This window comes from Porites lutea, chromosome 5 (genome assembly GCF_958299795.1).
Source record: "Porites lutea chromosome 5, jaPorLute2.1, whole genome shotgun sequence".
Lineage (NCBI taxonomy): Eukaryota > Metazoa > Cnidaria > Anthozoa > Scleractinia > Poritidae > Porites > Porites lutea.
In genome coordinates, this window is record NC_133205.1 from 35,360,828 (window position 1) to 35,375,512 (window position 14,685).

General features: G+C 39.4%; 2 protein-coding genes across 2 annotated transcripts in view; both read left to right on the top strand.

The window, feature by feature from the left end:
- Positions 1-2,440: 2,440 nt before the first annotated feature.
- On the top strand, positions 2,441-9,040 carry LOC140938299 (skeletal aspartic acid-rich protein 1-like). The gene is made up of 5 exons (XM_073387796.1): positions 2,441-2,483; positions 3,010-3,203; positions 4,468-4,737; positions 5,525-5,770; positions 8,709-9,040. Exons 1-5 carry the CDS (start codon positions 2,441-2,443, stop codon positions 8,937-8,939), a joined length of 984 nt encoding a protein of 327 aa, XP_073243897.1. The 3' UTR covers positions 8,940-9,040.
- A 3,832-nt stretch (positions 9,041-12,872) lies between these two features.
- LOC140938300 (L-amino-acid oxidase-like) overlaps positions 12,873-14,685 on the top strand; it is an 11,680-nt gene continuing 9,867 nt past the window's right edge. The window contains exons 1-2 of the mRNA XM_073387797.1: positions 12,873-13,095; positions 14,453-14,638. Coding sequence (XP_073243898.1) covers positions 12,873-13,095; positions 14,453-14,638 — 409 coding nt within the window. The remainder of the gene's footprint in view (positions 13,096-14,452; positions 14,639-14,685) is intronic.

The window sequence follows — 14,685 nt, forward strand, 5'->3', positions numbered from 1 at the left end:
CATGTTTGGTCTATTTAGGGCAAATGACTTGTTTGGAGCCCACAGAAGGCAATATTCAACGGTTTAATTTTGAAAAGTCCACCGGAGCAAACAAGGTTGCACGGAAACTTGGGCTCCACGCCACAAAGTCTGAGCGAGAATGTTTAAAAATAAATAAACGAATTTATGCTCAATGAAAAATGTAGAAAAACCGGATTTAAATGTGGATGAAACCGTTAAAATTTCGTTTAGAGGCAAAAAATTTGAACATCGAATCAACATGTTTTTTGGTAAACAAATTTCAAAATTGCGTGTCTATAAATGCAAATATCAACTAACTGAGTAATAATCTTAAATGACATCATATGCATTAAATGGAACTCGATAAATAAACCTTTTGAATAAAAAAGGGTCATTAAGGTCCAGTAGTACCTAACACCTTTTTAAGCATTACGTCATAATTCTTGGTCCGATTGATGTACCGTACTGCGTTAGTCTTACGCTGTTAACATATGTTTTAACTAGGCTTAGTCAACATTTACCTAAAGTGAGAGTTATAATCTAAACCTAAAAAAACTAAGAAGTGACTTAAGTTATTTTAAGACAATACTCATGGTTACGGCATTTTCACTATTTATCATTATAAAATGTAACGAAAAGTTTCGCCAGCGTGACAGTCCGCCAGCGTACTACGTTCAAATAAGATCTCTCGAAGTCAAAACACTGCAATATCCTGGTGATTGCCTCTTTCAGGTTACCGATCTCTCTGTTTTTCAATTAAATCATCAGGCCGTTTTCTCTAATATATTCTAAGCTGTTCTCCATGCAAAAATAAAAGCACCCTCTTACAAGCAAGATAGTGAATCTTAGACACTTGTATTCATCCTTTTTAAAAGATACTAGAGAGAAGTCGTGAGAAAAACTGACGATTTCAGTAAATGACCATGGTGGTTTCGAGGCCTTTCGGATATTTTACTCCTGTCTCAAGTTCATTTTGTCATTTTGAATGTTGTTCTGACAGGCTAATGACGTTTTTATTATCTGTTTTAATGGTAACCAGGAAAAACACTCCACATTATCATTAATGAAGCGGAATACTGAAGTGCTAGACCCTCAGCCATCTGTTGCATCCGTGACGCGGCGTAAGCTCTTCATTACTTGTTTTCTGTTTGTTTGGGTCAATTACAGAAACACTTTGCAATGGTTGTTTTGAAAAGTTAAAGGGCACATTTGAGAATTCTATTTTGGGTTTATTTGAGCCACATAAATTGTTATGAAACAGTTAGAATATCCGTTATGGGTAATAGTTGCTATAGAAATTTAAGCTACTGATTAAAAAACAAACAACACAAAACAAAATTAAACAAATAAGGCAAATTATAAGAGAAATCACACCCACAAATAGTTTGATCGTTATGGTTTTATGGTTTGTTAATCTAGGTTACAAATGCTGTAGAAACTCTATCGAAACTATATCGGGGGAGAGCTACTGACTTTGAAAAATCCGCCATGATTCATAATCCTTTTATTGCGGCTTAAATGGGACACACTATTATATGATGAATGCATGCTGGAAGACTAGTTTCTGTCTTTCCCCCTTTTCGCCGTCAATAATTATTTCTTGTCGTTCTTACCAGTAACAAAAATAAAATGGCAAGTAAATTGACCAGAGCATATTCCTCGAACCGAAGTCTAACTGGTGAAAACGAGGTTACAGACAGCTAACTGGATGTGATTTTCTTTATTATAAGGAAAGGTCTGTGTCCATTCAATTCCATCAGTGACGTCTTGAAGTAAGTGGGGCGATGCGCTCATCCATGCAGTCCTTAAGATACGAGCTAGGGAGGGAGGGGAGGGGAGTTCCAGCCTGGAAACTTATTTTTCTCAGTCACGCGGGCCTCAGTTGGGCCCAGTCTTTTGGACAGTGAACAAAAACAAATGAATGTAAATGAATAAATAAATAAGTGAGGAAGTCGAGTAAGTAAGTAAATTGGGAAAGCTCTAACTCATTAACATTTATGTGCACTATACAAAGGAAACAATACTGAGAGAGTTTCAGTTTAAACTTCTCCATAGACGAATCTCAATCAATAATGTCAATGATTTTCTCTACACAGTAGGAATTGACCAGTTTTTTTCTACCACCTTCTGTGGAGAAGCTGAACGGAAAACCTGGTTCTTTTATTTTGGAGCTGTAAATATTCTAACGCCTTTTGGAAAGATTGCTATGAATGGCCATGGAAAATGCAAAACATCTCCAAAGTAGAAAAAATCAACCAGTCTGGATTTCTCTTATTTAGCTTTGTTAACAGGTGCTCAGTCAAAGAACGCGGTCGGAAACGTTCGGGGAGAACTGGGGATTATAAATCCGCTTCTCATGCGTCAAACTTGTCCACCATTTTGCCAAAGTCCACTTATAAAATATCTGCAAGGATTCGTGATTTTCATTGTTAATGCTTAGATGGACCTTACCTACCTTCTTGAACTTTTTTGTCTCCTAATCGGTGAGTTATTTACCTGTGAACTTCGTTCTGGTTTTCACTAAGTTCAGTGTATTAAAGTTAAAGACTGTGACCGTCTAATTAATACCAACTCGGTCGAGTATAGATTATTAAAACTAACTTAACTTTAAAAGCCAACCCAGCCCATATGGGTCAAAAATGGCAAAAGCACATTTTTTATTACCAGACCTAGTTAACTTAAAGTAAAGCTTAATTGCTTTTTGTATTGGCTCTTTCGATGCCATTTAAACTTAAGCTTAGGTCTTGTAATGAAAACACAACTTTACTAGCGTATATGTTTAAAAAAACTAGTTTACCGGACCCAAAAAAGGTGTCGGGAATTTCGAGAAATGTGCCCCAGGTAGATACACAAATGGATTTCGGCAGATCTCACAAGAAGGTACCTAAAACCTCTGAGACAAAGGATTAGAATCGCATCCTTTAGAACCGTTCAAGCAGTAGTGGTACTCCTTCACGCACACTACAAAACCGCTGAATCTGCTGAATGAAGTGTTTGTTCCTATTTCAGCTGTTCGCCCTGTTCTTTCGCACGGTGGACATAATAACGACGATCCTGGCAAACAATTCGATGTTGGAGGAGTATTTTGCAAAGCCCTTCACCACTCAGGAAAATTAATGTGTGTTAGGCCACGCAAAGAAGAAAGAGGCGACTTTTCGGACCGCAATGCCGATCATGTTGTCGTTGAGTTTGACAGCCTACAGGTAGGGATTTATATTCTGAATTTGAACATGTTGTTAACTAAAGTGATCAGCCGTGCCATCAAGAGAGGAGGCTTGCACCCAAATATATTTTAAAGAGAAAAAATAATTGCCAAAATATTTGGTATTTAGTCACTTATTAGTTACGATATACTATTCAGTTTATTTATTAAAGCAAGAAACATACTAGAAAAATAGACAAGAACTTTTAGTAGTTATAAAAATGTGTGTGTATTTAACCTTGATATAAAACGGAAGCTAATGTAAAATGAATATAACTTAAAATGTATATCCTCTAAACCTAGAGAAATATATCCCCCTTATAGATATATATATATATATATATATAACCCTAAACCTACTGTGTCCTTGTACTTAGTAAATAATATACAACTATCTCCCGAGGGGGAAGAGAAAAGTGGTAACTATTACCGTGAGGCGCAGCGTCGAGGTATATATCTAGCGCCATGAACCGACCCTGAGGGGGATAGTTGTTTTAGAGTTTAAAAAATCAGTTGGATAGAAATGAAACAAGTATCTTTTTTTACGATCTTGGTGCAAATTCAGCATCAAAATCATTTTCTACCTACCAGTAAACACTGACAAGCCAAAGTTCGTGGATTTCTTGGTATTTGCTTGAACGACTGCTTCATTTATCGCTCAAATTTCGTCTTTTGAAAATGTTTAGAAACGAGACGCCATCTTGGCTCCGGTCGCAAAACAGTGAATAGCCAAGGATATTCCGAGATACGGGAGCCAATCAAAACGCGCGAAAATTGAAATTGCTATTCACTGATTTGATAAATTAATTAAAGAAAGAAATACCTGAACATTAGTTTTATACGGTACGTTATTTAAATTTCTATAGCGACCTATAAGTTGAGATAACTTCGTTCTAAAATAAGGGATGCTACTCGCCTCCCTAATGACTTGGGGAATACGATTTCACAGGTTACAGCTAGCATATGAGAAAATTATATCTCGAAAGCGAGATTTCAGGGAGCAGGTCGCTCCATGCGCTTCTCACGGCCTCTGAGTTATACTTACGCTGTTTGACAGTGGGCAAGTTATTAATGTACGAAGGTCCCGCTTACAAAGCCCACAAAACTACAACAAGAACAACAAACAAAATAACAAAACAAAAAAAAGAAACTAACATCGCTGGAGTGAAAGGTCAAAAGCTTAAACATTACAGTAATCCAAGCTCGTGATAGTTAGAAGTCAGAACACTAATTTGGTCAGAAATGAATCAAATCTACATCTACAGGAACGAAACAGGGGTGGAAACAGTGTCGGAAAAGTCAGTCGCCGAGGGCATTTGTTCAACGCGTTTTCAGATCAAGATTTTACCTTCTCGCCCCTGGGACTTGCTAATTACCAAGGACTGCGTGTCAAGAACTTTAACTTCACATCCACGCTCAGGGGACCAAATGCAACCCTGACAGTTATGGCGTATATGTTTCAAGACGAAGGAAACATCACCTTTGGCAACGAGACATCAGAGATGAGAAAGGGCATGCTCAAGTTTAACATTCAGGTAGAGCGGGGGATTGTTAATAGAGACTCGATCAATTCCTGAAGATATCCATCTCCCCTCACTTTGTAGGCCCCATTCTTAACCTCGCTTCCCCACAATAATCCACACTTACTATTTAATGTCACATTTTTAAAGTATTCAGCCTCCTAACTCTCAATTTCACTCGACCAGCTACATTTAATAAGCATAATGAGTCCCAAACGTAACGAATACATATCATAGAAGGTTACGGTACGATCCGCCGTAAGTTCCCGCCTTTGGCGACCAGGAGGACAAACACACAGTTTTCCCATTATCAAACCAAGCGCATACAGTCCTATTTTGTAATTAAGTTCAGATATAACGCGCACTATGATTGGTTGAAAAAGAGTATTTTATGAGAGTATAACACGGAGCTAAAGCTGTCATACCAGGTTTTGAAGGTCAGCTAGAAGGCAATGCGTCGGGAATTTAACGGATTCTTCATCAAAAACAAATAAAGAAACCTTAACTATGCTCTGTTCTGTTGTGAAACACTAAGGAAGCGGCTAGAGTACGAACAAGATTAATAATGGGGGCTACACGTACACGAAAGAGGTAGGGAGAAACACTCGACCACGTCTCGTGTTCCCCCTACACTTCTTTCGTGCTCTAACCGCTTCTCTCGTGCTTTACAACAAGCCAGAGCACAGTCAAGGTTTCTATACTGTTAAGAATGGCAGTGATGATAATTAACAAAGGCCTGCAATTTAGTATCAAAAAGACTTAAATTCAGGCAAAGAGGTTTCACTCTTATCTCCGTTTTCAGATAGAAAACTGGAAATTTTGCGGTAATAATTCACACAAGGATGATTGCAATACTGGAGATGAAGGAGAGTTCGTAGGTGTCACGCTGGTCATTAAAAGTAAAGGAAAACCCAAGCCTCACGAGGAAGATGAAATAACCAAACCAAGAAAGCATCGCCGTCCAAGATGCTTCAAAAGAGGGAAGTACAACAAGTGCCCCAAGGAGTTTGATATCGGAGGAGGTTCGGAAATGATGCTCAGCTCTCAGGTAGGTTAAATATGGATAACGCTTCAAGAAATTCAGTTTGGAATGAATTTAAATTGAACAAGGCTTTTGGATCGTTAATTTAAAGAGGAATATTTCCCGGAGCAATGGAACGTCTGTGTTAAAAAAAGTCTTACTTTTTTCTTGGTTACTGAATCATTCCAATTCTGCACACTCACCTGTGATGCTAGTTTTGGGGTTTCGCTGCCGTTTTTATTTATCTGATTTATTTATTTTTGGCCTGCATGGGACTAATTTGTTCAAGTAGTATACAACTTTCCCCCAAAGGGGAGTTTAATAGTGGTGGTGGTAATATACCGAGACGCGAAGAGTCGGGATATATCATCTAGAGCTGTTCACCGACCCTGAGGGGGATAGTTCTTTTAGCATTTACCAAATCAGTTGGATAAAAATGGAATTGTAACTTAGGACCTTTGTTTACAATTTACAAACATTTTGTGGATTTTGTCAAGTGATTTTTACAATTTTGTTGCAAACTCAGCATGAAAATAATTTTCTTCCTACCATTTAAATATCAACAAGCCAAAGTTCGTTGCTTTTCTAGACCAGTTATTTCTTTGTACGACTGCTTCATTTATCGCTCAAATTTTATCTTCCGAAAATGTTTTGAAACGGGAGCGTTATCTTGGCTCCGGTCGCAAAACAGTGAAAAGCCAAGGATATTTCGAAAACTGGAGCCATATCAAAACGCGCGAAAATTGCTATTCAGTACTTTGGTAAATACTAACAATTGCTATCCCGAACGGAATTTACCAGTCCCATGCAGTGTTTACATTTGCCCAACCATGAACCGACCGGTTTGACCATGTCCAACCTCATTCATTGGGCGGATATCAGGCTAGATGGGATATCGATCCAATTTTAAGTAACGAGTACCGTTAAAATCCGGGGGATTATAAGCCGTTGGGCTCAAGCATGGGGGTTTTGGATGGGATACACGCCATGAAAACAACGTCTAAATACAAGCTGATAAAAACACGTATTATATTTCACTGCAATTAAAAATTAAAAATTATAACTTTAAAGGGGAACTTAACAAAGCGATATACGGTTGAACCCCGTTAATACGGTCACCAATAGGCCAAAAAAATTTGACCCTTTTAACGGGATGGAACGAGGGTTTTTTTACAAGAAAACGTATGGCGGTTTTTGCCAGGCGGCCGGAAAAAAAGTGGCCGTAAGGCGAGGTTTCACTGTGTATATAGACACATGCAGAAAAAGGGGAAGGCTTATAAGCCGGGGTTACAACTGATATTTTACGATATTGATATTAAGTGGCTGCCGTTCAAACGGTAGGATAAACAAGACGCTCCGCTCCTTAAGGTATCATCCAGGGTAAAAACCCATCATTTTTCGAAATTTTCAATTTTTAGATGATTAAGTAGAGCTCATCAAGAGCTTTCTTTTAAAAAAAATTCCAGAAAAAAATGTTTTTTCTGTCCAGACTTATGGAGCGCAAAAGTTTTTTCTATGCTAATTATTTTAATTGATCGTTGACAAGTCCTGTCACACTTGATACGCATGCCGCTGTTGAACCAAGCTAATCACGCAATTTGACAGAAATCGTGGTCTACAAGTATAGTGCTCACTGTATTTCCCTGGATTTTGGAAGTGAATGCCTCCAAAGAAGAAAAAAGAGCTTGTCCGTTTTCGTCCTTGACTCCAAGACGAAAGAAGACGACAAAATCGTTTAGCAAAGTGTGGGTTTCGAAATTAGCAGAGAGTGACAAGGGCTCCTACTACAGTCAAGAAAAATGGCTAAAAGATGACAAAGCCTCTGAAAAACCCATTGAAACTACCGCGAAATCGAGCTTCACGAGTTTCTTAGCGAGCGGAGCGAGCTTTTTAGGTCGCGAAGCGGCCAAGCAAGCGACAAATTCGCGACTGGTCCCGCGCCATATAAAAATCGGACGAAGTACTTTTTTGAAATTATATTGTAGCAGGAGAGCAGCTTCAAGAAAAACTCCAGGAAGCGGTTTGTTGTCGATTTTTCCAGGGAAGTGTCGAACTTTTAGAAAATGTATCGAGTAAACGTTGGCTTGGCTCAAAATGAAAACTGCCCGTCGCAAATAACTAAAGATGCTTTCTCGACAACAGAAGGATCGAACAGAGCAGAGCGTTCGAAATAAATTGTTCATCTGTTGTTGGGTTTCGTTTGTAACCTTTTCCTGCTGTGTCACTATTGTTGTTCCTTTTCTGGTATGCATCAAGATTGACAGCTTTGGTGTTATAATCTGTTATAATCTCGTCACGGGCAATACGCCGCCAAAAATCTTTTTCCCCTGTTTTCTCGAAATGAAAATCAGAGCAAGTTGAGGGTACGTTTTAAACTCCAAGTCGGCAACCCGTGAACCAATTTGGCTGAAATTTGGCCAACTTACTGTCAGATAGTTTTTCTAAAAAACCGTGTCTGCGAATTTTGATTTCTTTTTTCGTTTTCGAGTAAGAGTATTTTTTTCACAAGTAGTGCTAATGATTTGCTATCCCTGGCTTCAACTGCTTATAACAAAAGAACAAAACCACTTGACAAAAATCTGAGACACAGTTTTTTAGTCAAACGTGTTAAGAAGCGAATGCGATCTTAATTGGCTTCTTCCGTTTATTTTTGGCTGGCCTGGACTTAAATTTACAGCGACACCCACTTTCACAAAAAGCTTCTCATTTCTGAATCGCGTTAATATTTTGATTTTTTAAAAGGAATAAGCAATAATCTGGAACTATTAAGCTTTCAGAAAATGTACGGTTTATGGGGGTATTTATTAAAAGCAAAAGCGCTAGCGCCGATCAACGCGGGGAGGGTGCTTAAGGGTGGATGATACCTTAAGGCGCCTAAATCAGAGCGCCACACCTGTTCTTTACTCAAGTCGCCTCCCCCGTGTAAAAACATCCTAGTCATAGAACTTTGTTCCTTTTGATTTAGGTAATGGTCGACAACGAAATACGAGACATGCCAGAGAATGGTGACTATCCGAAGTTCATAGAAAACGAAAACAAACAGAAATTTATTTTTCGTTTTCCAAAAGCTGTCAGTAGAATTCTTTATGACCCTGGACTGGAAGTAGGAGAGGATTCCGGCTGTGGCTGTGCTATACCTCTTCACTTGGCTGAACTTTTGTTCCTTATCTTCTCTGGTTCCCTTTTGGTCTCTTGACGAGTTTAAGTGGATTATGATTGGACACGCTTTATTTACCTAAAAAGTGCGAAAAGGGGAAATTCGTCAATGACGTTTCAGCATTTAGAAGTTACCTCAGTGCACGGTTGTGTTGGGCTTACAGTCAGTCTTTTAGACGTTTGTCCTTACTTCATTTTCGTCTTTATATGGTGACAAATTAGGCCACTAAAGAATTAAAGATTTTACTTGAATATCAGCAAAAGTCTCACCTTGTCTTGAAAGTAAGAGCGGCAGTCGAATCACGTAGAACGTTTGAGCATTTCGGAATTGTTTCCTCCCAGAATTCACAAATAACAAGGTAATGAGCTGGACAGGTAAACAGAGTTCCTTTCCTGATATCCTAGGCAATACATAGAAATATTCGAACTAGGCTCTTCCAAACTGCCGTGGACCAGTTCACCGATGGCATAACTAGCGGCCTGCAGTCGACAAACAAACAAACCCGTTAGGCGGACGGACCATTAGAAAAGTGATAGGGGGGGAGGGGGAACAAAAAAAATCATGCAGGGGAAAATGCCAAGAAAAAAAATTCATGCAAAGAAGAAGGTAAAGGAAAAAAATTCATGCAGAAGGAAGGTCCAATTGTGACTTTTTCAGAAAGTCTGAGTTTCAGAGATCAACAATATTACCAGGCACAATATGAATAAACAAAAATCAAGAAAACAATTAGAACCTTGTTTTTGTTTTAAATTGCAGCTAATGTACCTACAACATACACTGTATACTGTATTATAATAAAAATAATAAAATAAAATTTGTAATAAATAAATATTAGAATTTGGTAGCTTTGAAAATATTCTATAAAATTATTTGTGCCCACAATAAAAATTAGAGGATGGGTCTTACCGCCTTGAATAAGAATTCTATGGTCTTCTATACTAAAATGATAAAGTGCATTCACACGTAGTAGTAAGTGTTAAAACTTTAACTGTCAACGACATAAACAGCAACACTGCCACCGGTACTTTTAAAAAAAATTAAGAACCACAAAGTATGGTTTTCATTGGCAGTCAGTCTACCTGCAACATACAGTGTATCCTGTATTATGATAAATATCATAAATACATTTAATTATCCATAAACAGTTTTAATTTTAAACTTATAATGTCAGTGGACATCTTCCCCCGTCAGGGCATTTTGACAGAATGCAGCCAGCTACCAGACTATGTGGAACTCTCACACGAAAGGTGAGTCTTACATTTATTCTATTTTTTTTAGTGAAATATAGCCTAAGTTCATTTAAGTTATTACAGAGCACCATAAAAATTAAATGACTTTTAACAATCATTTTATATTTCACTTTTACTAAACAGGTACCTTCTTTTTGGATTGACATTTTGGAGTGGAGGGACACTACAGAGGGGTTTTTTTGGTGAATGGAGTATGGCATCATTATGATGGGCTGTGGGAGAGGAATTTCAAAGGGCAGGGACTGAAAAAATGCACAGGGAAGCCGTTCACTGCAAGTGGCTTCCTCCTCTCTCACTGTGTGTACATTTTTGAAAAGATTTTGCATTAAAGTGGCCTGTATCCTTTGATCTGTTGTGAGTGTAGAATGATTTATAAAGCACAAAAACATAGATAATGAATCAAGATTTCACTGTTCAAAAAAAGCAATATTTGTCTGAAAAAAAAATTCGTGCAGAGGGGTTCACCTGAAAAAAAAATTCCTGCTCAAGCAGTGAGCGAAAAAAAAAATTCATGCAAGCTGAAAATTCTCCACACTCCCCCCCACCTCCCCCCCCCTCCCCCTACCATCACTCTTCTAAGAGGGTCTCAATGGGGTGGTGCCTTTTACGGTTATCGGCTAAAATTTTGGCTTTTTTACGGCTATCGGTTAATTTTTTCCAGTTACGGTTAACAACAAAGTTAAAAATTAATTTCTTTTGTTTCAAGGAGTTAAATATTAATAAACCGGTATTTTTTTGCATCTTTAAAGCAAAATAAAGGTCTCAGGATCATCTCGGGATGAAATAAGCCATTCTTTTGAAAAATTTTAACATTTGATAGATCATACTTTTGATGAAGTATTCCACTTCTAATATTATTTTACCCATACAAATGTCAATAGTCAATTTAAAAATAATCTTTGTGAAAAAGCAAAAGCAGACTGACGCAAACGCTTAACTCAAGGCCGGTGCGCGACATTCATTTATAACAGAAATGGCCGTTTTCACACTAAGAGGCGGATTATTCGGGTGAGACGGATTATCCGTTTGATAATTCGCGTCAGATAGGTAGTACGTCTTAATTTGAAAATGGAATGGCTTTAATTTTGAATCAGAACATTCCGCCTGGCTTTCTCCGTCAATTTTGACGGACAATTTAATTGAAGATGGATTATCCATTTCAGGCAGCCTGTGTACAGCCGCCCCCTCCCCTGAGAAGGAGGAGGGGAGAAGGAGTGTCTGCGGGGGAGGGGGTGACTGTACACAGGCTAGTCTCAGATGGATAATCCATTTCTAGCTGTAGTGTTAAAACGGCCAGTGTAAAACAATTCCTATGTCATGTGTTTTTAATGATAGCGAAGGACTGTACAGAGCGACTGTCTGCCGTTGCCTTGTCCGTAGGCGTCATTATTTCGCGCGGCTGATGCGTTTCGGGTCACGTGGTCCGAGCGAGTTTTTTTCTCAGAAATGCCTTCACCGAGATTGCGTGGGAAGACGCCGTAGCGTTAGAGAAAAACAGGGAATTGTTACATGGAATTGTTGTTTATCGTCGACGTGTTACAAAGAGTGACATCTCTGCGTGTTGCTGTTATTTCGAGGGCATGACCTTTAGAAAATCTCAAATATTAATCCCCAGCAAGAAGCCAGATTTTCGCTATGGAAAAAATTAGTTCCCCGAGAGAGCGGCGGCAGAAATGGAGCCTAGGTCTAGGTGGCCTAGGTCAACACCTAAAAGCTAGGCGCTTGGCCTAATGTGCGTACGCAGTCAAAGTAGCCGGGAAATAAAAACGCAACCATAAGTGAGTTTAGCACCTTCCTTAAAACTAACAAATCCAGGGAACAATTTCTTTTACGGTTAACTCTTTCTTACCCTATTTACGGCTAACGGTTAAAATTTTTCAATTTTTACGGCTATCGACTAAATTTTTGGCCGTTTTACGCCTATCGGTTAACCTCATTGAGACCCTCTTCTAATGGTCTGTCCCTTAGCCCTGCTGGCTACCCTTGCCGGGCTTATTTTAGTTACCCGACATACTATGCGATCGGTGAACGGCTCAACGGCAGTTTGGACGAGCCTAGTTCGAAATTCGGAAGCCGTTCGAGCAAGAGACAAAAGCATCGCTAGTGAACGATCTGTGGGAGGAATTGCGAATCGACTGAATGGACATGGAACTGGAACATCTCAGCTCTGAATTCCTGGAGGAATTGAGGCCGGGGTAATTACCCAGCGGAATTATTCGCCTCGAGCGACGGATACTCCGGAAATCATTGTTCTTCCTTGTCTTTCTCTTGGCAGTGGAACACCAAAATAGCGCTAACTGTCACCGAAAACGCTTCAAAACGGCCTGAGACGCGGGCAAACAAAAAATTAAAGAATACGACAAGGCAATAAGGTCAGTCGATTTTATTTAAAAACATAACATTTCTTTTCTTTTCTAAGAAAAACCGTTTACGTTCTACACAAGCCTTTGTAAATAACCGTTTGTAACACATCAAGCAAGCAAGAGTCACGTCCGCGTTCCTGTAGTGAGCTTGGTTGGCCTGTGATCCGAGACCAACGACGCTTGGGCATTGAAAATGCCTGAAGCGTAAAGATAAACCGTGCCTCGGTAAGTACTTCATGTCTATCACCCATTTATTCTCACAGACCTCACGCAAGCCTGTAGAATAATCGATTTTTCAAAATAAGAGTTGCCAGCCATTATACTTTCTTTTTTTTGGAAAAGACGCACAAGCTGTTGCAATGGAACTCGCTACTTACAAAATTGTGGATCAGTCGGAACAAAACAGCAAGAGAAGCGGCGTATTTATAAAGTACAAGATCATCGCTATCACAGCTATAGTTTTGCTAGTTGTTATAACTGCTTTGGTTCTCTTAGCAGCCTTCCTTGGTCCTGGTCATAAAAAGTTCACTTCGGTGGAGTGTAGTGAAAACACTGGTGAGACGCAAGCATCTGCTAAGTCAGGTGAGGTTCAGGAGTGACCAAGGTGGCTCGGTTGACCGAGGTGTCAGTTAATATTATACGACCGATAAAATCTGCTGAGCGTCTTTTAAATACATGTAAGTGTTACTTACGTTTTGGCATTACTGCCTTCATCAGAGATCCTTTTTGCTTAAAACAGATCAGTTTTGTTCGTTCATACGGAGGGCGAACGAAGTCAAGCCCTTGAAAGCGGCTTCTACAACAACCGAGATGTCGTTCATACAGACAGTTCGCAACCACGAATCGCTCGGAAAAGACATCGCTTTCAGTAACATTTATCGGTCTATTTGGTTGGTTTATCGTCAAAATTTTTTTGGATCATGACAGACTATAAATCGTGTTCGACCATAGTTGCGTGACGTTGGAGGTCAGTCAAAGAATAAACAAACAGTCCTGACACATAGCCCTGCGAGTACTTGTTATAAGGATTGCTTTGGTTTCGGGAAATGCGCCTCTGTAATTTCGGGTTTTGTCATCAGTTCATGTAGGGACGTGTGCCAGTACAGTTTGTGTTTTGGATATCGAATAGCACTAAGCACTAAGTTGGCGATAGCGAGAAGGAAAAACATAAGCTTCAGCTGATGTTATACAAGATTACCGCGGAAGGGGGAGGGGTGGGTTCTGGGAAAATTCGGATAAGATGTAGTCACGTAACGGGACATCCAAAAAACGGCTGCGAGGGAGACTAGATAAGATGTTTCACTAACGAAAGAACGAACAAACGAAAGAGTGAGTGAGGTTATAAACTAATTATAATGAAAGCATAAGTATGCAAGTTTCTTACTCGCTAGGCACTGGTTCAACCATGCGGATCCTTGTGTTTATGCCTGGGTAAACACAAGGTTGATGTCGTGTATGATCCCCCCCCCTGGGGGGGGGGGTACTCCGGATTACAAGTGAGGCATGTGATCGAAGGATTTCGTAAAAGTTAAGTGGGAACTTTATTATATTTAAGATCTTGAAAGTATTTTCCTATGACGTCTGTCAGTAGATGCTGTTTGAAGCTGGTGGAGCTGTGTTTATATCATGAATTCAAAGATATATTTGACGAAAATTGGACATAATTATTTGTTGCTGCTGTTATTAACTTTCCGTCCTCCTTTTCCCTGCAAGTTTTTTTGTTGTTGTTGTTTTTGTTTGGTTTGGTTTGGTTTCGTCCGAACGGGAAATTCATTGCACGACATCTCCGACATCTCTTCGTAACCGGATTTGTCAAAAACACTCTTACAGACACAAGCCTTCTGGTCCGCATACCTCCGTCCGCAAGCCTTAACCCACAATGCATCAACCAGGCATACTAATTATCAAGCCTTTTAACTTCCCCAAGTTTGCATTGCAGGTGACGAGACCACTCAGCTGTCATGTGACGTGGCCATAGTCGGTGGAGGTGTTTCCGGTCTGTATGTAGCCGAAAGCCTCCTCAGACTCCAGAAAGAGACTGATGTTTGTTTGTTTGAAAGAAGTGATCGCTTTGGAGGACGAATACATGATTACTCTTTTCAACGAATGCCTGGTGTCCCAGTCAGTAAGTAGTTTTGCAAATGACATTAAGACGGAATCGACCAGGAAATT

Bases quoted from the DNA above. Each gene is read 5' to 3' on its own strand.
- LOC140938299 (XM_073387796.1), top strand. From the start codon at position 2,441: ATGGACCTTACCTACCTTCTTGAACTTTTTTGTCTCCTAATCG. The intron at 2,484-3,009 runs GTGAGTTATTTA...TTCCTATTTCAG, and splicing joins ACTTTTTTGTCTCCTAATCG to CTGTTCGCCCTGTTCTTTCG. The intron at 3,204-4,467 runs GTAGGGATTTAT...CTACATCTACAG, and splicing joins TTGAGTTTGACAGCCTACAG to GAACGAAACAGGGGTGGAAA.